General features: G+C 37.0%; 1 protein-coding gene across 2 annotated transcripts in view; it reads left to right on the top strand.

The window, feature by feature from the left end:
* TAFA3 (TAFA chemokine like family member 3) overlaps positions 1-22092 on the top strand; it is a 633948-nt gene extending 611856 nt beyond the window's left edge. For both annotated transcript variants that reach the window (XM_089681062.1, XM_089681063.1), the window contains exon 5: positions 9045-22092. In XM_089681062.1, coding sequence (XP_089537188.1) covers positions 9045-9056 — 12 coding nt within the window. In that variant the 3' untranslated portion in view covers positions 9057-22092. The remainder of the gene's footprint in view (positions 1-9044) is intronic.
* The last annotated feature ends 1771 nt before the right edge of the window (positions 22093-23863 follow it).

Below are 23863 nucleotides of genomic sequence, written 5' to 3'. Positions count from 1 at the left end.
TCTGAGCACTTTCTCAGACAGCAAGGCAAGTGACAAGCTATGAATCAGCCATGTCAGGAGGGGAGGGGGGGGGGGGTGCAGGTTGAAACTCATAACTAGCATTATGAGGCACTTAGAAACATTGGAAAAAGTACTAAATGTAACCAAACCAGAAATCAATGCAGTGCTAAGACCAAGGAGCTGTTTTAAAAAGAATTACCTAAAACTAATTCATGCAAATATGTACAAACATACATGCAAACAAATCAAAACAGAAAGTGCATATTTGCTGCTTGTGCCATTCTAATATAATCTACTATTTCACATCCTTGATAATTAAAGTGCAAATCCTTCTGTTTGTTCTGCCCCTTTTAAGTTAGCATTGTTCCCAGTTCTCTTTGGGGTCTACTGGTTTGATTCTACCCAGTGTTATAAAGTAGAGAAGAGGGGAGGGTGTTCTTTAGTTATCTCCTGCGGTGACAATACTGATCCCCCATAGTTAAAGTAGGATGAGAATGTGATGTCTGCATGTGTTGGCAAGATCACTAAGTGAAGATAAAAGTAGAAAAGCCATTCCATCTAAGTTGGGTTTTCTGAGTAGGGTTTAATAAGTAGAAATGCAACTGGTGAACATTTGGATTAGCAGACATTTATGGCCTAAGTAATTGAGAAAGCTTTTTGTAACATCAAAATTAAGAGTGATGGTGAAAGTGACATGAGTTTAATTTTACATTTAAATAGAAGCGATTAGTCCTCGGTACACATTAAATTGCAAACCTGCATACTGAGATATGTGTTATAGAAGTGACCTAAATGTACTTAATTAGCTGCAAACTACACTGGATTTTGTTACAGGTCTCTGCTTTTGTTATTTGGTAACAATGAGAGAAGTTGAAAGGTGCCATATCATGTATGCAGCATGACTGGTATTTAGTATGTAGATAAAATGAGTTCAATACTTGTCAATTGATAATGAGCTTGCATTGTTAAAGAGGCAGCCTGTACTGATTTCATTAAATGGAAAGTAGAAGAAACTTTCAGAAAGCACATATCTCCAAGTATTATTGCAGTATTTTCTCCAGTCATTTGTGATGTGACTTTGACATGTTTATGTGTTTGCGCCTCTACATTGTTATCCTTGTGTTAAATATAGTGGTTTATATATTAGCCACTGGATGGAGCAAACACTCAATTTACAATCACACTGCTTCCTTCTGCCCAAACTGTTCAGATAAGATAAAGATAATCACCTGGTAGGCAGTGCATTGTTTGTGATTGGCTGATTCAAAGATCTGCATTGGGTAGGGGGGGGGGACAGTAAAAAAATACCTGAATCTGCCACATATGTTGGTTAGTTTTTGAATGGGGTGACAGGGATTTTAGTTTTGGATAGACCATTTTAAAAGGTCATAATGCCAGAAATTGCCCTGAACAGATGGGTGCTGCCAGGATGTCTACACAGAGAATGATTATGCATACTGGACTGGTACATTCATGCATACTTATCTCATGATCATACAGTAATCAGATTTTCCAACTGCTGTCTCATACCAAGTCCACACATAAATCAGGTAGGCATGGCCTACCATTGTCATCATGTCATCATTTGGAAACTTGGCCTGAGACATGGCATGCAGCCATCACTGGAGTGCATGTAAACAGGAAGTGTCTGCTAAAAAGTTGTAGGAGATGAAGAGAACTGATGATTTTGTATTTTAAAAATACAAAACATGGTAATTGTTTATGATGTCCAGTGCTTAAGCAAAATAAATATCATCCAGCTAAGGTTTAAATCTATTAACACAGTAAGAAGTTACCTATCAGATTTTTTTTTCTTTAAAGTATGAGATGGGAATGTTTTTACTGTAAGTCATAAGCAAATACATGTCCAACTAATAAGGCATTAAAAACGTCACTAGGCTGGTACTTTTTAGTCACATAGTAGTTGTCACAGCTCTAAGTTATACAGATCTACAACCTATAAACCTGATTGGGTCCGGCTGGAGGTGCAAGCTAGTTCTCTTTTCCCTATTGACCTCCTACTACGGTTATCCCCTAGGGAATGTAAGGCCATCCTTATCCCTTCCCTCTTGCACTCCCTGCGCCTCTGGGACACAATGTGCAAGGTATACCATTTGAAGTCACCACATACTCTGGTGCCCCCCCTCTTTGGGAACCCATGCTTTCTCCCTGGACAAAATCCTCAACAATTTGCATGGTGGATTAACAAGGGTCTCTATAGAATAGCTCATGTTATAGAACACAAGGGAATTAGACAGCCATCTTATTTCCGGGAGACTTTACAAATGCCCCCATCAGAGACTTTCCGCCTTTGTCAAATCACTCATTATCTACAGAGGTGCCAGGAACAGGCAGATATACTACCAGGACCTTTTATGAAAACAGGTGTTTGCGTAGTCAAGGTACGCATGGAAGCATTTTGGAGTTATACTCTGTTTGTGGACAAAGGCCCCAAATTTTCTTATCAATTGTATTGAGAGTCAGATCTAGGGGAAACAATACAGGAGGACATTTGGTCCCAATGGTCAGCTATGGGGCACAGGGGAATTCTCAACACTTCCCTGGTGGGCAAACTACAAAGTGCTGTCCCTTTGGTATCTCGTTCCAACACGGTTGGCTAAGATCTGCCCTGATGCCTAGCCCCCATGTTTCAGGGGGTGCAGGCAGGAATGCACATTTGGTGGACCTGTCCAAAGGTCCAATGGTTTTAGAACAAAATATTTAATTTGCTTTACTTTCTGACTAGGTTGAATATCCCAAAGAAGGTCAAGACAGCACTATTTTGTGATCTGTTAAACGAGTCACCTAAGCACCTCAGAATTCTTGAATTCTATATCTTTTCAGCAACCAAAATTACCATAGTGCACGCATGGAAAAATCCTGTGATTAAACTTGTGCTAGTCAAACATAAAATTTCCTGGATTATGATCAATGAAAAATTGGCTAGCATCCTCCAGGACAAACAGCCTTGATTTGAAAAAAGTTTGGAACCCCTACAATCTTCCTAGAGGGTTGGGTGGCCTAGAGGTCAGTAGGTGGGAACGTGGTGATCAGTCTCATATCTCATCCCTTTCTTTCCTCTTTTCTACTCTTCTCCATTTCTCTTTCATTTCTATTATTTGAGTCTCATACTAATCTTCTATGAATGTATTGGTACAAGTTTGAAAGGTTCTCTAGCGTAAGCTAGGTGATGAATCCTGGTGCTCTCAGATTGGGCACTAAGAACCTAATACAGTTCTATGGTAGCTGTTTATTTTGCTCCATAGCCTTTTAGTTGTAGTACATACAGTGTAGAACTGTAATATGTTCTGTGGCATTTTGACCTCAAAACCACCCACAAATACATAGATGGGAAATGGTATGAGTGAAAAATTATCCCACTCTTTAAGGCGCAGCTGACTGTGGCTTGCCACCTCCATATCACTCGGCTGCGGCATGATGAGGAAGGGGGGGGGGGTCTTTTTTGTTGTCTTAAGATATGACACTGTTATTTGACATTTATCTGATTGCACTTGTACCTCACTGTCTTGAAGAAAAAAAAAAAAATGATTGTAAGGGAAGTTATACAAATCTTTTCTTACTAGGTTAAATTAAATTTTTTCTGTCAGGGATTTCCAGGTGTGTTATTTATATAACTGGTTCAAAACTAACTAAAATACACAAAACTGAAAGGGCAAAAAAGCCATTTCGTAATAAATGCATATACTTATTTATTTATTTACTTATCTAGAATTATCAAAATAAAAATGCAACATGAAACAACAGGTTCTAGTAGTTATGGTGTTAAAGCCTAAGTTTAGGGAATACTTAAAAAAAATCAGCACACCAGGCAGTACTTATATTTAATCCAAAAAGCAATCTACACTGCTCAAAAAAATTAAAGGAACAATTTGAAAACACATCAGACCTCAATTGGGAAAAATATCATGCTGGATATATATATACTGATATGGACTGGATAATGTGTTAGGAATGTAAGGATGCCCCATCGTTTGATGGAAGTAAAAATGATCAACCTACAGGGCACTGAATTCAAAGGCACCCCGAAAATCAAAGTGAAAACATGATGCAGCAGGCTAGTCCATTTTGCTGAAATTTCATTGCAGCAACTCAAAATGGTACTCAGTAGTTTGTATGGCCCTCACGTGCTTGTATGCATGCCTGACAACATCAGGACATGCTCCTAATGAGACGACGGATGGTGTCCTGGTGTATTTCCTAGCAGATCTGGACCAGGGCATCACTGAGCTCCTGGACAGTCTGAGGTACAACCTGGTGGCGTCGGATTTATCAAAAGATGATATCCCAGAGGTGTTCTATTGGATTTAGGTCAGGTTAGCATGGGGGACATTCAATAGTATCAATTCCTTCATCCTCCAGGAACTGCCTGCATACTCTCGCCACATGAGGCTGGACACCAAGAGGAACTCAGGACCCACTGCACCAGCGTAGGGTCTGACAATGGATCCAAGGATTTCATCCTGATACCTAATGGCAGTCAGGGTGCCATTGTCTAGTGTGTAGAGGTCTGTGTGTCCCTCCATAGATATGCCTCCCCAGACCACCATGACCCACCACCAAAACGGTCATGCTGAACGATGTTACAGGCAGCATGGCTTCTCCAGACCCTTTCACATCTGCCATATGCTCAGAGTAAACCTGCTCTCATCTGTGAAAAGCACAGGGCGCCAGTGGTGGACCTGCCAATTCTGGTGTTCAATGGCAAATGCCAATTGAGCTCTATGGTCAGAGACATTCACACCCGTGGCTTGCTGGAGGTCATTTTGTAGGGCTCTGTCTCCTGGAATCTCCTCCATGATCTTGAGACTGTGCTGGGAGACACAGCAAACCTTCCGGCAATGGCATGTATTGATGTGCCATCCTAAAGGAGCTGTACTGTCTATTCAACCTCTGTGGGGTCCAGGTATCGCCTCATGCTACCAGTAGTAACACTGACCCTAACCAAATGCAAAACTAGTGAAAAACAGAAAAGGTGATTAGGAAAAAATGTCAGTGGCCTCCACCTGTAAAACCATTCCTATTTTGGGGATCGTCTCATTGTTGCCCATCTAGTGCACCTGTTGTTAATTTCATAATACCAAAGCAGCTGAAACTGATTAACAAACCCTTCTGCTATTTAACTGACCAGATCAATATCCCAGGAGTTTAATTAACTTGATGCTATACTCTGATTAAAAAGTGTTCTTTTTTTTTTATTTGAGCAGTGTATAAATGGAGGGTAGGTGGTTGAATGCAAGTTCCACCGCCTCGCTTCATAGAGCAATTTTCATTCATGCAAGATATAGAACAGCTTTTATAAACAGAGGAAGGGGGCAGAAAGGGCAGACATAGTCAGCACTCTTGATGAGTGCCTGTGACACGTACCTTGATTCTATTATTCTATTAAATCCTGCAGCAGTGGAAGGGTTGATAGAGGATTTCAATTATAACAGTGGGCACAAGCACAAGGCATGCTTTGTGTTAGGTTTAAAAAAAGTTTTACCTGAACTAGCTGTACTATGGTCTAGTTTTACCTGTAAACTAGTTGTACTATGGTCTCTAAATATTTATGGAAGGTATGTTTGCTCACTAAATAAATAGCAGCTCTTCAAATTAGCCCAGTTCTTTTGAACACTATCATACATGGCATTCCTGCTTCCAGCAAGCATGTTTGAGCTACTTTCAGCACTGACTTGCTCTCTAGATACAATCACCTTCAGTGTGTTTGGTGTAAGAAAAACTACAAGGTGGAGAAGAATTGTTATTTACATTCTATATTAATAACTGTAACAGTAGAGGTCTTAAATTAACTGTTTTTTTATGGCTGCTGCTAAGACACCTATAATGTTGAGAATCAATGGTTTGGTTGTGGCTTGATCTGCTACAACCCCTTTTCTTATGCTAGCTCATTCAGGCAAAAGCCATCTTCTATATGGCAGACATACAGTGCTTGAGCTAATTTTTACTAAAGGAGTTGAAAATCCTTACACAGTATATTGTGTGAATATTCATGTCATTTATTCATTCTTGTGAAAAGCAAATTCCTTTTCACGTTGAACATCCAATCACATGCAGGTGAAATAAATAAATAGAAATTTGCTTCTTGCATTGTTGAATAATTGAAGTGAATATTCACACTCTTATTAAGGTTGATTCTCAGCTCCTTTAGTAAATACTGTAAGCCTCACTGTATCTTAAGGAATGTCTTGGAAAGGTGCACTGATAGGGAATATTTATATCAGCAAAGGTTCTACTCCTTGTTTTTGTCCCAAATATTAAAGCACTGGGACCCTAATTGTCAGATTTCCGATTATTCTGTGATCCTAAAATATGTGTTTCTTAGTACAGCAGAATGTAGTAAGTTTTATTGCAAATATCCTAGCAATTTTTTTCAGGCATGTAGTTACAGTAAGTTTGTAACTATATGCTTTAAAAAAAAGATCCTATTGAGATGGGAAACCTAGCCATCATGACTGATTTTATCTAGCTGTAAGGAAAGTATGCTGCTGTGCACTTTTTTCTCAATACAAAAAGCACATTCACATGAAAAAAATCTCTTAAGTGGGGTGTTCCTCTGATTGTACCTTTGGGGATTGGGAATTTAATAGCGTAATGTTGATAAGAGTGAAAAAGGACCAAGGATAAGAAGTGGTATGGTCGTATTGGGGGCATTCAGGGTCAAATGGTAAACTCTGTTTTCATTTTCTCAGACAGAAAGGGAACTAAAACTCCCCAGTGGGGCAAAGATGACAAAAATAAAAACCTGACAGGGGTTTTAACTAAACTCTGCATGTTATGGTGCCTTGCAGTGCAATAACAGTATATTAAAATACACATTCATTTTTAACCTTCATTGGGGTGTCATTCATGATGATTCATGACAGCGTATCAACCACTTTAAACACATGACAGACCCTGCTGTTATGTCTACAGATCTAAATTAAAGCGATAAATCCATGAGGTGGCATGAACCTCATTGGACATAACTCATAATGTGCCTGCACATTTATCAAAGTGGCTGAATTCCAGGAGTTCAGCTTTAAGTCATATATGAATATTTAAAAAAACAAAGACATGTTGTAGAATTTTACTACATAAAATGTGGTTCTCTGCCAGGGGAAGCAAAGAAGCTATGATTTTATAAAGCATTTCTATAAATAGGTGTGCTTCCTATATACTAGCATATGTGTGTACAAAAGAACACATAAATCAATAAACAGAGAAAAGCAAAAAATGAATATATGATAAGATTCAATATTAGATTAAACAAATACCTAAAGATATAGAGCATCTACTCAAAATAAGGTGCATGCACAAATGTTAAGGGATGATGAGCAACAGCAAAGTTTTTTCCTTTTTAAAGTGTATGTGGGGCTAGGCTATGGACATTCAGATATTTAAATATTCATAACAAGTAATATATGAGCTTTAAAACAAGTTGACCTCTGTAACTGCAGGAGCAGTGGAACAATCAATCTTCAAAATTCACAATATAAATACTGAAGTCTTTTCTAAGTCAGCTGAACTGCTCCTTTTAGCACTAATGTAGCAGCATTGTAAGCTCAGGAGCTCTGGTTGGAATGAGTAGGGTGAGCAGAGCTGCTGAGAGATAGCTTTGGTACTTCAAAAACAAACAAAAGATTTCTCAGCACAGTTACCGGACAGTCTGCAAAACAACCAAATTGCCCTGTCTAACAGTTTACATTAAAAACAGAGGATTTATGTTTGCACACAAGAAGAAAAAATAGGTGTAAACCTGAAGATTACCAATTAACCCAAACAAAGGACTTTATCGGCACTGCATAAAATGATAACATACAGTGGCATAAGTCATAAAATTATAAGCTTTATTAACAATGAGTTAAAACTGACATAAAACATTGTACACTTCCTGCTATGGAAAGCAGGCTCCCCTGCACAATGTGAACATGCATTCTCTATGCTTATATTGAACTATTGATATGTATTATGTATCATGTTTATAGTATTAATATATTTTTTTGTTATCTTTTATATACATAGTGAGGCTCCATGTATCTCTCATCCTAAAGAAGCCACTTTATTGGTGAAACACTTTGACCTACAGACACTAGATAAGCACAGTTGATTGACAATAGGCATACAATACTAGTTGATGCTAGAAGGATTATCATGTTATCTCATATCCAGTGCCATTTTTTATACTGATGGCACTTGCTTCCCATATCGGGAGGTATAAAATGTTTTATGTCAATTTTAACTCATTGTTAATAAACCTTATAATCTTATGATTTATGCTGTGCTATCTTTTCATGCTGTGCCAGTAGTTCTTTTGTTTGGGTTAACCTTTTGTTTGGGTGAACTGGTAAGCTTCCAGTATACACCTATGTTTTTCTTCTAGTATGTTTTGCGGATGTGACCTGGGGAAGTATTACTTCAACTATGTTTGTGCGTATTTGCAAATACATGCATAAGCCACAGTGCCCACATCAAGGGATCTCTGTATATACTGCAGTCCTAACTGTAATTTTCAGATCCTCCATAGTAGGAGCACATATATCAATGGATAGGTTGGGGTCAGGTTTTCCTGGAGGGAGTCCACCCCTCCTTAAAGACACAGGGATGCACATGATGCCCAGCAATATTACAATGGCAGAGAAGGCATCCAATGCATGGCAGTGAAGGCATCCATTTGGTACTTTAGCTGTGAAGTTTGATGATGAATTGCTTCACAACCACCTACAGCTACATGGATTAGTAAGGACTTGTCTTAAAGGTCACCTGTTGTTTGTCTAGGATATTTAAATACTTTATGTCCATAGTCTGGCCACATGTTCATTTTAAAGATCCAGCTCAAAAATCAACAATTATGTGGTCACAAGTAGTAAACAGGCTTCACACATAGGTATAAAATGAGTTTTGATTTGTTGCCATATGTATTATTATGTCTAAATATAATATGATGTTGAAGTAAAGTGAAGTAAATCACATGTTGTCTGCTATTTCTAAAATGTCCTGTAATTTTGGTGATCAGTTATTCAGACTGTTTTTTTTTTTCTATACAGGTTACACGATAGTGTCTGGAGTATACGCAGCGAACACCCAGAGGGTACAAATGCTGTGACAGGCCAAAGTTCTACACTGGCATACTGTATATCCCCATGCAAAGTATCTTCGTTCTGGTGCGTGGATACATTTGGATAGTAGTCCTAACTGACATTTAAGAGGAGGACAATAATCATGTACAAAGTAAAACAGAGGACCAACTTGATGCCATTTAAAGTGAGCAAGAAATCTGCAACCGAACCTGTAGACTAAATAGTTGCACAATGGAATACATGAATCCATTTCCAAACATGTTGGACTACTCTGAAATAAAATATGCGTATTACAAGAGACAGTTTGTGTGCAGTATACCAACACCCAATTTAACTGTAATTTAACTACTTTATTTGATCTTTGATATTTTATTCTTTCCAAGAAGGTATTTGGTTCTAGCTCACCATGTCTACAATTTATGACTTGGAAATGTGACTTTTTACCCTTCTGTCAAGTGAAAGTTGAAGCAAATACAATTTCTTATATGGTAATTTGCAGTCCAAATATTGTGAAAGTGAATAACAGGGAGTGATTGGCAAAGCAAGCCTGGCTGAATTTATTACACGTCACATATATATTTTAGGTCAATGCGTTTATAGGGTATGGATTTTAGGATGTGCTTATTCTTGGTACACATCATGATTTTAAGGAACAGTGTGTCATACATGTAAAATGTTTTGGCCAATAGCAATATATTCTTTCCATATCAATGTTCTCAATTCCAAAGTGCTAAATATACAGTCTCAGACTATAGCATGGAGGCTTAAAGATTATTCTTTTTATATATAAACATAACATGTTTTATTGAATTTGTCATTACCTAGGTCATAGGTTGCATTTTACAGAAGCAAAGACATTTTTTTTAGCCTGACTGCATCAGTCCCTTTATTTAGATGCATATAAAATGAAAGCACAATACCTAAAAACCTAAAATTTTATTATAAAATACATACAAATCTTCAATGTAAACTTTTAATTAATAGGTAAAAGTATGTAAAGGACCACTAAATCTAAAACAAAAACATACAAACATAGTTACTTGATGGGAAAGAATATAATGATAACATTCACAAATAAGTCTAAAAAGAGTATATAATCATACAGAATATGATAATACTTGAATATTATATAATTTACTGCACAATTTTTGTTTCTGTTAGCTGACATTTTAGAAGGGAAAAAGACTGGAATTGACAAATGACTATTCTTCAACAACATGACTGTACAGAAAGCCTACTATGCATTGAAATAAGTCACTCTTCAGTCTATTATTTCGTTATGAATATTTCTCATTGGTTCCTGTAAATGTTTTTTTACATAAGCCGGTTTTATTCGCCTAAATAAATGTTTAGTGGCCCTTCTAACAGACACGTGTATTTGGTTAGCTAACACATTCTTGAAGTCATAGGATAAATACAAAAGCAAAGGTTAAAGTTCAATTGAAATTTTAGTTTAATTCAGATAAATACGTTCTAGGTGCATTAAAACAAAAGCTGATCAAAGCCATACTGCTGATTTTGTTTACAAAGCATGCAGATCCTGGGTATAAAAGTCTGTCTCTTGCCAGCATGCTGGAGAGAAAGACCCTTGCTCTCTGTGTGGAAACAGTGGACTCTGCAAAGGTCCAACACACCTCCCCTGAATTCGAGCTAGAGCTGTGCTAATGCTCCCTGCTGATCAGAAAGTTCTAGTTTGGACTCAGGAGTGGGTATGTCAGACTTCTGCTGCAGAAAGACCACTGCTTACCCACAGAGGGCAAAGGTCCATCTCTGCTGATGCTGGCAGAAGACAGGCTTTTCTACTGTGAAGCTGGGGCTGCTTTCTAAACAAAAGGGACTTAAGACTTTGGTGTTGATTTACTAAAACTAAGAGGTGCAAAAACCTGATGCAGCTCTGCATGGAAACCAACCAGCTTCCAGTTTTTGTGTTTTTTTTCAAAGCTTAATTGAACAAGCTGGAGGTAGAAGCTGATTAGATTCTGTACAGAGCTGCATCAGATTTTGCACTCTCCAGTTTTAGTAAATCAATCCCTTTGTGCACCTTGTTTTGGTGCACCTGGAATGCATTTAGCTGATTTAAACTAAAATCTCACTTTGGCTTTGAAATAGTTGCAGTATAGCACATGATATCTATTGTGAAATGCTTAGGGTTAGCCAGCTAGCATCAGATTCTTACTACTTATATTTAATAAAAATATACAGCAAATGCCCTAATAATTAGTGATGATTGAATCAGTATGGTTGATTTGCTAAAGGAGTAGTGACTGTTCACTTAGCAAAGTAAATAACTCAAGGCCATGTTTGTTTCCGTCATCCAATCACCTACAAGGCCACATCTGTTTTTTGTGCATTATTGGATATTTAGTGTTAACACATTTATTTAATGTTAACACAGTTTCACTTTTTTCACTAAGCTAAAAAAAACAAACATTCTCTTTTCTCCTCTTATTTAGTAAATCAATGCAAATGAGTCTACCTGCTTGAAATTGACTTGATGTACATGATCTCAGCAGGTTTTATATCTACCTTGCCTTACAAAACATTTAATAGTTCATGGCCACAGCTGAAACTACAATAAAATAGTCATTTTAAATCTCATGACAAATGTTTCAATGCAGGCTGCATGGACCAGGAACTTGGCCAGCAGCATTAATTGTCTATCCCAAGTTTGCTAGAAATGACTTAGGTATCATTAAAGCATTGACCATAGGGACCAAGGTTCAATTTGCTTTTGCTTGTGTTCATGACCAACAGTCATGGTCCGCTGAGTGCACTGCAGGACAATGCACTACGTACTTTCAAAGCCAAACATAACAAGGTAAAGAAATCTTCAAGCTAAATCCTTCTCTTGGTCATAGTCAAATCAACATGCAAGGACGAAAGTTAAATTTACAGCACCTGCTCAGCAATATTTTCAGTTCTCTGGGTGAAAGAGTGCGATTTTCCAAAGAAATTGAAAAAAAAGGAAATATGTACAAAAGATTATGTGCTTGTGTTCTTTGCTTTAATTGCTGCTGGCTGTGAATGAAGATGTTGTATTGGTGCTAGCTCTTAACTGGGCAGTAAACAAGTTGTGTCACAGGAGGAGTTTTTATCTTGGCAAAATTGCTTCTCTACCATTAAATGACAGCAATTAGCATATGCACATAACATCACATTCCTGCTCTTCACATGACACATGCAGGGTAAAGCAACTAGCAGACTGCATCCTATTACTTTGTAGAACACTTATTCATTTACTCTCCGAAAGAACTTGATTTCCTGCAGTGTAATAAAATCAGGTTGTCGTAAATGCCATTAAGAATACATTATCTGCCTGTGTTATAGCTTATATGCGTAAAATAAATTTTAAAAAAATTAGGAAAACTATTTAAAAGTAAGTTTGATTTTTTTTTTCTTATCAAAACACCCATGTGCAGTTTCTCAACAAAGGGCAGGCCAAAAAAATAAGCTGCTCCTATCATTTTTCATATAGCACGCTGCATAATCCTTATTGGGATTCAACTTTTATTGACACTGCATGGATGGGTAGATCTGTGACAATCCTGCTATCCAAGTAGCAGAAGTTATTTTATTGAACAAATTCATTCATTATTCATTTCTGGTTTAAAGAAAAAAAGTAATTTTTACATGTTTTGACATAAAGCATACTTAAAGTGGTACTAATCCCCAGAACAAAAATTATTATTACAGGTATTTATATAGAGCTCTCACTTTATGCAGCGCCTTGTATATCTGCCCTAAAGGAGTTTACAATCGAAGGTCCCTGTCTCACATACTAGGGCCAATTTACCTACCAGCATGTCTTTGGGTCTTTGAAGTATGACAGGAAACTAGAGTACCTGGAGGAAACCCAAGCAGGCACATACAAAACACATGCAAAACACATAGAAAACACATGCAGGCACAGGGAGAACATGCAAACTCCAGGAATGTAGTCCCATGGTTGGGATTTGAGATGACAAACCTAGTGCTGCTAGGTGGAAATGCCACTGTGCGGCCCCAAATTTAAATAAATGTCAGATAGCAGTTTACCAATCCCTAGATGTGGGGGCTGAATTTGTTTTCTTTTTGTGGGATTTTTTCCTTTCTTTTCACATAATGATGCAGGCAGTAGCACATTTCCTGTCTTAGGGTGTCTCCACTATATGAATGAGCAGTGGAGCCACTAACACAACAGCATTGTCAGTTTGTAGAAAAGATAGTGTTAGATGCACTAGCAGATTTAGATGTACTTAACTATCAAATTAAAGATGAATTTCAGATGTTACTTTTTAAGAAGTTACACTAGGAGTTTTTTTTATCCTTTTTGGATAAATGTTTTATATTAATTAACAAAATCTGACAATTGTAAGCATTCCTGTCAATGTTAAATGGTCTTTCTCAATACACTAACTGTCACTTTTGCTGGACAGCTTGGTCTGCTAAAGGAAATAAAAAAAACAGAGTTACTGGCTGGATCAAGTAAATATAAAGGGAAAAAGCAAAAAAAAAAAAAAAAAGAAAACTACTGCAGCTATCACACCTAAGGAATGGTAAGCTACAATAAATTACATTTTTAACTTTGGGGTTTAGTACCACTTTAAGCTCCAATTTGGTGGTGATTTTATATGTTAAACCTTACACAAATCACTGGCTTTTGGACTTCTACAAACCACCTTCAACGTCACTCTTAATATACAATATATAAAAAGAAAATATTAATAGTGCTTATGAACCAAAAGACTAGGAGTGCAATCCCCTTTTGAAACCTGTTTTATTCACACTCAAAAACATCAAATATCATAGAACCTTTAAAAAGGACCCAGGAATAATAAATGCCTGATTTCCTAAAAAGATATAAAAATACTTAATGTATCATACAGTATACTACAAGTGTACCTACACTTAAAAAATCAGGCACCATTATTCTAGGGCCCTTTTTTAAAGTTCCATGGTATGGTATGTTTTTAGTTATTTTGAATTTGAATAAATCATGTTTTTAAAGGAGATCCCTAGTGCACCTTTTTGGATTATGACTATTAATATTATAATTTTTTTTATTATTATTAATATTTTCTTTTTATATGTATACAATTATTATTATATGAATTGAGAGTAGTTTTGAAGGTGATGTGTAGAAGTCCAAAAGTCAGAGGTTTTTTAGAAGGGTTAAATACTGATTTTATGCTAGGGACTCCAGACTCAGATTTTGGTAATAGATGTTTTATGTGACTTTTGGTCAAAGTGTTTAATTATTTTATTTTTAGACCTTGTATTTGCTGATCAAATCAATATAATCATTGCATAATTTTTCTAAATATTCTATGTTTGGAAGAAAAATGTTTCAGGTACAACATAAATAAGTCTAAACTATCAGTATTGTCAATGGACAATATTGTGTTACCTGTAAATATTGAATGGTCCTCCAGGTAATTTTAGAGCACTTGGATCTTGGGTGTTCACTATAAACAGAGGTGCTTACTAAAGAAATAGATTGGTCACAAAGCCCAGTAAAGCTGTGTCACTTCAATCATCTAATCTTATTTGAAGAAAATTCCCATCTTTTTTAAATTCCCCTTGCACATTAGATGTTAAGACAAGTTCACAAAGTTAAGTGAACTTTCTATGCCTTTAGTAAATAAATCCCCAAACCTTTGATTAGGCCTAACATGGAGCTAAATTCTGCCTCCAACTTTTAAGGGGAAACTGTGCATTTATAGCTAATGCCACCCCCATCTTAAACTACACACCCTCTGCCCGCTTGACCACTGCTGAATACTTACCTTATGTACAGAGCTGTAGCCTCCTCCAGTGTTTCCAACCGGACAGACAAGATCTCTTCTGCACTGGCTATGCTTTCACAAGTGTCCTCGTTAACTTGAATGAGTCTGTATACCAAGGATCCCCAGTGCAGGGGAATGGATTTAGTGACATTTCATATAAAGATACAATTGTCTTTTAACAGTCCAATAAGAAGGCCTCGGTAGCCAGAATTGGCAGTATTATTAGCTTGGATGTACCAATGCACCTCATGCATTTTCTTTCAGATGGTGGAATAATTTTATGCTGGCTATTTTTATCTGTATTCATTGTGAACATCTAGTCATTCTTCAGTTGGAATAAAGCTGAGAACTTTTAGCCTCAGTAACATAGCAAATTCATGGCAGTGTCATGGCCATGGAAAGATTTGTTTGTTCTTTACACACATTTGTGGTCAATTTTGTTCGATGTTTGAAACATACACATGTATGCTGTATTTGTATGAAATTGCACTTTTGGTAGAACCTTAACAGATACATCCTCTTAACTGGCCAACTGGCAGAGAAGAATTGCCGTATAGTATATGGATTTAGGAGATTTAAGGATACTGTTCCTTGACAGCTAGGAGCTTCCAAAGAGACTAGAATTATAGGAGGTCTGTTTCTCCTTCTATGGACACTTTTTTAACACCTTTTGGAGGCTAATGTTCAGCATATTGTATTTGTAACCAAACAAAAAAGCTAATGTTTTAATTATAGGAGTTCTGTTTCTCCTTCTATGGACACATTTTTTTTAACACCTTTTGGAGGCAAATATTCAGCATATTGTATTTGTAACCAAACAAAAAATCTAATCTGTTTAAATCATCCAGTTTGATGGGTCTTATTATTGTGGTTTCCAGTAGATTTTGTTAAAGCAGCAGTCTCATATTGAAATTTTATTTGTTGCTTATCAACTCCCAAATCTTATTGCTGTGGCTTGGAAAATTAGATTCCATTACAGGATAGCACTGGAAATCTCATTAAGCATTTTTAAACAACTAATTATGAAATGACAGGCTGACCTTAAAATGTATTTTAGCAGGAAGTTATTGTTTTAACACTGATGAGAGTTTTCTTTTCATTATATTCTTTTGTGGAACTGGAAGTATAATTGAATATACACAACATTATTACTTGTGCCAGTGGCTTAGTTTCAAGAAAGAATGCATCAAAGTTCAAAGAAAGTTAACAAAGCCTCTTTCTGCACCTTCAAATGATGCAGAGACTTACATGTAATACCCTCTACAGAAAAAAATATAATTTATTTAGTATTATTGTGGACTATACACAGATCCATTGAATTAAACAATTTTGATATTTTTTTTATTTTCATAGCAAAATTATTAATGTATATACAATCAAAAAGCAAACTCACCTATCCATCCATGTATCCATGCTTTATTTTGTTGAGAAATCACTTTGAAAAACACCACCTAGCATTTTCTGGTAATGAATATCTTGAGTAAGGACAGATGATTCATGTAGCATTTACTTCCTGGAATCCATCTACCCTTACCTTAGACATGCATACAGGAGGGTTGCTTAGCTGAGAAAACCCCTCCTTCCCTCCTGAAGACTCCTGGGATGTATGACATCATTTGCCTAGGCCTGGAAACCAAGAAGTAACTGAAGAAATGATAAAAAAAAGGTTTAAAACAAGTAAATATAATACACGGCCCTATCTATTTACTGATTTTAGCAGCATAAGGATAGAAAATAGTCAATGTTGATTAAGAGAGTGAAGTTCTGCTTTAAGTTCTTTAAGACATTTCTCCTTCTGGCACATTTTCTGCTACTAAGAGCCACTTAGATTCTATGTTAATCTTCCTAGAGTATAATGGGCACTTTACATTTTTGCGATGTTAACTCTTGTACATTAATGCATGTTATGATGTGCATTAATGTGAATCACACTAAAATAAGGACTGCCAGCATACAAAAACATCCCAAAAATTGGAAATTACCTAAATTTTGTAATGTAATGGAGGTGTGCAGCACCGCAACTCATGTTACATGTGTTGCTGCATGTTACCACAACCTAATAATAGAAGTGGGTTTCTAAACATAAACTTCATTGATCACTGTGAGTAACAATCCTACTTTTACATATTCTTTCACCAGAATTTATTAACAAAAAGGTTATAATTGTCAGTATTACAGTTAGGATCTATTCACACGAGTGTGTTATAACAACACATAAAAAGTGCCATGCCATTCCTTTTGAATGGCACCCTAACACACTGACATAATGCACCATGGAAAATTTGCATTGTAGAAAACAAACACAAAAATTAGTGTATGTCACACATTAAGTGCATTGTGGTGCATTGGCAACCCATTCAAAACAAATAGGTTTCTTAACTCAAGGCAGAGTAATGTGCATATATGACACATTAAAATCACTTGTATTACAATATTGTATTAGTGTGAACAGGCCTTTAGTAGCACTAATACATTTAGTCCAAAACAAGAGTAGAGAGTAGATGCTGCACACACCACAACATTAGAATGTCACAATGGGGTTGATTTTGCTGAAGGCAAGCAGACTGCTCACTTTCCAAGGGAAGTTGTACTGTGCAAGGGAATTTCTCCAAGAGCTTAGCTAATGTAATGAAATTGCACTTTGTGAAGAATACCCAATCACAGCAAAAAACAGTATCTTTGCTTGCACATTATTGCATATTGGAAGTCAGGAGAACATCACCTCATTCACTAAGCCAAACAATTCCCTTGTAAAGTTCAACGTGCAAAGCAAACTTATTATTAGCTTTTAATAAATCAACCCCAATGTCTTTAGAAAAGGAATAATCCTTATCATGAGGCAAGGGGTAGCATGCCTTAAGTGCTGAAGTCTAGGGGTGATATGAGATGACTTTGTTACCTTGCCTCCAGCTTTCATGGACAGCAGAGAAACAGTGCTTCTCATATCTATACCATGAAAATCAGCCAAAAGATGTAATAGGGTAGCTCTTACTATTCAAGGCGCTATGGATTGGCCAGTAGAGGCTGCATGTCATTATCTTCTACCTAAAGCTAAATTTAATATTTTTAAGGACTTGTTTGAGGCTGAACTCAAGGCTTAATGCACAGATTAAATTCAAATAAGGAGCTGTTTCCCTTACCAAATAATTTTAATTTCTTCCCACCCAGTTATAAAATTTACACAGCTCCATCACACATTACAATTCTGTCTGGTAGGGATGGAGATAGATCTCTACCACAGTTAAGATATACACATAGGTTTTTTATCTCCTCTATCTTGAGAGTGGGCAGTGAAAAAAAAGCAGCAAGCGGATGAGCTCTCTGTCACTCTGCACTCTTCTCCTATCAGCATGTCTCCTGTTAGTACATGAGTACAAAAGCATAACTCCAAAAATACACTTTCCATTATCCCAATCTTTCCTCTCCACAGCATGAAATTGCAGACCTAGTTTTCCAAACAACAGTTTCTCTTCATTTTTTTTTAGAACTCATGCTTGACCCACCCTTGTGCCTTCATGACATATAAATCTCCTGATGGATTTTGAGATATCCAAATAAAATATCCCAGAAGGCATTGGCTTCCAAACAGTAGCCGGAGGAGAACAGATCTGGTGTTCATCATCAGGGGCTAGCTATAAAAGTCTGGAAGAGACGGTCAGCTTCCAATGATGTCAGAGGGGAAGATGGCGGTGCAGGATCTGGCTTGCAGTGGTGGAGTGGCTGAGAACAGCAGGACAATCCTGAATTTTCTATGAATACACAGAGCTACTTTAATTGTGTCTTTTGCACCTGCCTAGGGATGAGCTTTAAAGTCATGAGTTCAGTACGTTTCCTTCATTCATGCATCTCTTAAAATTGGAAGTTTATTGTAAATATAATTTTTTTCCCAGTCCTTTTTTGAAAATTTCACCAAGCAGTCGTGAAAGAATTTAGCTCATATTGCATCAACAGAACAATTGCAATATATTGGCATTGGCATAGAGAAGATGCAACACAAATAAACATATAAAAACAGTAGATTAATATTGTATAGATATACATTAGAAAGGCTTTTCACAGTAAGGGCTCAGTTACATGGTAATTCAACCCCACACAGCATAAAGAGCCTTTGTCTACTTTTCTGTCCTAGTACTGAGATGCATGAAGGCATCCCATATTAGTGAATAGACACCAGCACAGCCAAGATTAAAATGTATGCAGATGTGGGTGCAAAGACCCTGATAGAGAGCCTGTGCATCCAGGGCCATGCACCTGTCCATGCATACTTGTCAAACTCCGCTGCATGGGTGAGCCAGATGATGCAACTCCATTCACTAACATGGACTGCCTGCATGCAGCTCAGCTCTAGGACAGAACAGTAAACAAAGGGCTTTTCAATCTGAATGACCCTGAGCCCCCAAGTGTATGGGCCTTAAGGCTACGTACAAGCTTGCACTCCTGCAATTCATTTTTAAAAACAGGAGAAGTTATGTGGGAAGTATTAACTTTTATGCTTCCCAGATCACTTTTTCCTGCATTTAGAATTTCAATTTAGGTTGAATGACACCAACAAGAAATCAGTACCGGCATTTATACACTTAAATGTCCTCTAAATGTATAGATAGTGCCAGTGTGAAGGAGGCCTAAATATATTTCCTAAAAAACTAGTATTTTGCAGAATTTCTTATATTATAGTCTAAGCACCATTCACTCAGATGCAATAGATGTAGAATCTTCATTTACATGGAATGTCCATGGAATCATAGGTTGTGATGAGTGAAGAGTACTGGGTTTAATACGTGGGAGGACCTACAAACCAAGACTGACATTCACAATCCCCAAACATAGAGCCAGAGCTGTATGTCATCTTGTTATTTATTTCTGGCCTTTTAACAGATGTCAAGCCCTCTTCCTCCATGACTGAGCACGAGGTACATAGTACCCCTTGTTACTCAGTCTCAAAAAAATTAGATAATTACCAAATTTGACCAATTATACCACCTGGGACGCTTGCTGGCTTACTGGAATCTTGAAACAGGCAGGCAGGCAACTGGAATCTGTCATTTAGTGGCAGCAGTAATAAATCACTAAATTACTGATAGCTGCCATAGCAGGAGGTTTTGGGCAGGCGGGTAAACTGTCCAAAATTGTATAGGGCTTTTGGCCTTTTTAGTAATTCAAAACTGGACAGATTTCAGGCCTCCCTGGCAAGAAATACTAATGGAAGAGAGCACAGGAAAAGCAAGGTAAAGTAAATCAAACCTGCTACTTTGCACAATTGGGCCGAATTGTCCTAAAAGTCCATGCCTTGATTCTCCTTCCTTGCTGTCTTTAATTTTGTAAAACATTGTATGTATATATTTTTACTTCACTGGTTCTTTTCTTATTCCATCTATTAGTGGGTCATGAATACTTATTATGTGGCACTGTTCCCTGCAGAACTTACTTAGCAAGACTTGGGGAAGGTCCTTGATGCTCCGGACTTGCAGGACATGGGTTGAATGATGCTGGATGCCAATCAAGCAGGAAGAGGAATGATTTAAATTGCAACTGGGGTTAAAGTAATGCAACATAAGTATTTGCAAATATATCAAATATTATAATAATTCATCTGCTAATTATAGTGCAATCTGGTTTCCTTAAAAATATGATGAGGATAGCTATTGTAGAGTAGTATAGCCAAATTGGTACAAAACCTAGTTTCTTGCCAGTTTGTGAAAATAGGTATATTCTTCTATGTCACAGGAATTCTCATTGGTAAAGATATGTAAGTATGGCAGTAACAACTATAAATATGATCCAAACTAACCTACATGTCAATCAATGGCTATCTTTATTTAAAAGACAAATGTAATTTTGTTCAACTATAAAATGTAAAAATGTTTCCATAATCATAGTTGATGAAGTAAAAACTGCCACAGTTACTATTATTAAAAATTAACTAATATTTTGCTTATTTCATAAGAATTGTGAAGCAAGACACAAATGGCCACTAGTATGCACTGCATTACTCTCTTTCATTCATTACTCACTGCAGAGCTTCTATTAAGATTGAATGCATTTGCTTTAAAAAGTGTCTTTCTAGTTAGGTCTTTACATGTGTTATTAAGGCAATGGTTTCATGTTCCTTCATTCATGTTTAGCTAAATACTATATTACAAAAATAAAACAGAAAAAGTATGATAAAGCATAGTGATGCTTCTATTTTAACAAATAGATATTTGTCAGACAGTTTCTCTGCCTTTTAATAATGGATGGGTTGTATTCAAAGACTCGGTGTTGTTTCTTCATTTCTATTATGTACTTTTTATTTTCTAGAAAATCTAAAAAATCCCTTTTCATCTTATTCCTGTAGAATTACTTTTACAAAGGCTGACAGTACCTTCTGATCCACTGATGCTATAATATAACATTCTGTAAATTAGATTGCTTCTCCTCCCTAGTCTGCTATAAAGATGACAGTAAAGAAAGCTAAAATACCATCTAATAAATTATATACATTCAAGTGTATGTATAACCATATTTTTTTAATTTATTTTTGGATAGCGTGTGGAAGGATTAAAACTCCTGTTAAGTTATTTTTTGTTTCCTGTGGGTAGATTTTCCTTCACTCAGTGTCCCCAAAATGAAGGCATTTCCCTCTTCAAAAACTGGCTTATTTGAAAATCGTTCTAGGGACAACTGGTACATTATGGATTTTGTTCTAACTTTTGGTTTTAGTTACAATGCTTACTGGGACAAATAGGTGGGGGAATCTACCTAGCAGTGACAGAATTCAAAACTTAACCGAGGATCTAATCCTTCCTCAATCTAAACACTGAAAACATTTTGCCTTTATGCAAACAAAGGTAAAAAAAATAGCAACATTTCACTGCTAGAAAGCAATGCAGGTTTTGGTCAAATGGAACCCATTTTTAGTAATCTGACTATTGTAATTTTTGTAGAGCAAATATTCAATGTAAATGCATTACAAATGATACAAACATGCAATAAAAATTAACCTAATAAGAAATGGTTCCAATATGATCACAAAATAAGAAAACAAATCAATGAAACAGAAAACTTTGCAAATAAAGCAACTCTACAGCCCATTGTTAGGATGTCAATGACAACCAAGAATTTCCCTAAAGACTATAGACATGCTACTGTGTATCATGCTAACTTTGTTATTTAAATGTATTTTGTAAGAGGATATGTACAACCTGTTTATGATGCTACTCTATGTAAATATCAAAATATCAAAGTATTAAAAGGAAATATCTGAGAAAGTATTTCTTTGGCGTTAATTGGCAATAACCTAGCTTATAGCAGAAATGCTGTTTAAGATTATTCAAGACATAATAATGTTTCCTACAACAACCACATGGATTCCCATGTTATTTTCCAGAGCAAGTCAGAAAATTGCAGCAATGCTCCTGTTTCTTCTGTTTCTGTCGATGCTATACATCAGCAACACTATTGTTAAAATCAGAAGATTACTAGAGTTCAGCAGGCACTCTTGATAATAGGCTGTAGCAGAGTGGAATTTTATATATCTCTTCATGACGATCCTTTCTATTGCAGTGTGTTTATTTTGTGCAATGACTTGGGAAAGTTAACCTAGCCCCCTTTACCCGCCCCCACATTGTGTGCCTGCATCTCTTATTTACTGCTTGCTGGCTTCATTCCATTGTAGACGACTGGTTATGAATTACAACCTATCCATTACAAGGGGACCTGGGGGGGCAATCTTTTCCCTTCATGGACAAGTTCATAAGCCACTTGTCGAGGGTACACAGTGTTGGCGATTTATAGACCTGTCAGATTTCTCCACAGATATATTTCTCATTTGCTGCAGCTGTTATACTGTAAAGGTTCAGTTTTTGGCTTGAACTTTTTTCGTCATTTCTTTTAACTGTATTTTTGAGACTATACCATCACTATAGGTTATGTAGCACCTTCTGTTGACTATAAAAATGGTCACAGAATTTTAGTAGGGGTATGCTAGTTAAGTGTTACGGATTTAGCTGTTCTCTTGCAATATGTGGCAAGAATTAGAAATCTTTAGCTTGCTAGAGTAAATGTTATTTTACATTTGCAAAAAAAGTTATTCCAGACACAACCTGACTCATGTTTAGGAGTTCAAGACTTTATGCATTATTTTGATCGCTATTTGAATAATATTTTGAATGTGTGAGCTTCCCAGTGGGTGTAAACTATTTTATTCTTTCTAATGAAACAATTTAAAAAGGTTGCAAAGGTAACAAATTTTAACCTAATGCATTCTATGCATTAAAGCTAAAAACCTTCTCTGTGCAGCTCCCCCCAACAGCCACCTTCCCCTTAGTCCTATCTCTATCCAGCCCTGTGCATGAGCAGTGACTCTCTTGTCTCTCCCCCCACACTGGACTAAAGCAGAAATTAGCTCCTGCTGCTGTCATTCATAGCCAGTGATGATGGAGCCGGGGGGGGTGGAGGGTGGCCAAGCCATGCTCTGTGTGTCATTGGACACACAGAATCAGGGGCGGACCGACAACTTATGGGGCCCCCGGGCAATAGGGGATCATGGGGCCCCTGTGTCCTTGCCAAACTCAAAAAAGCCTATGAAAAAGGTACCAGGAGCATCTCATGGGGCCCCCTACTGACCACGGGCCCTCGGGCAGTGCCCGAGTTTCCAAATGGTCAGTCCGCCCCTGCACAGAATGCAGCTTGGGAGCAAGCCAGCATAAGTTCTTCCATAGCAAGAGGCTTGCTATGGGGGCACTCAGCAGAAGGGAAGAACCAGGAGGGAGGGCAGAGGACCTCAGAAGAGCAGGATCAGGGCTGCTCTATGCAAAACTATTGCACAGAGTAGGTAAGTATAGCATGTTTTTTTTTTAATGTATCACTTTAACCACTTGCCCTCCAGAGCATTTACCCCCTTCTGACCAGGCCATTTTTTACATTATGGCGCTTTGTTACTTTAACTGACAATTGCGCTGGCATGCAACGCTGCACACAGATTAAATTTACTTCCTTTTTTTCCCAAGAATTGAGATTTATTTTGGTGGTATTTGATCACCT

This window comes from Staurois parvus, unplaced genomic scaffold, assembly GCF_062004578.1.
Source record: "Staurois parvus isolate SC_StPar_1 unplaced genomic scaffold, SC_StPar_1.0 ptg000258l, whole genome shotgun sequence".
NCBI lineage: Eukaryota > Metazoa > Chordata > Amphibia > Anura > Ranidae > Staurois > Staurois parvus.
This window is presented reverse-complemented; position numbering and strand designations above follow the sequence as displayed.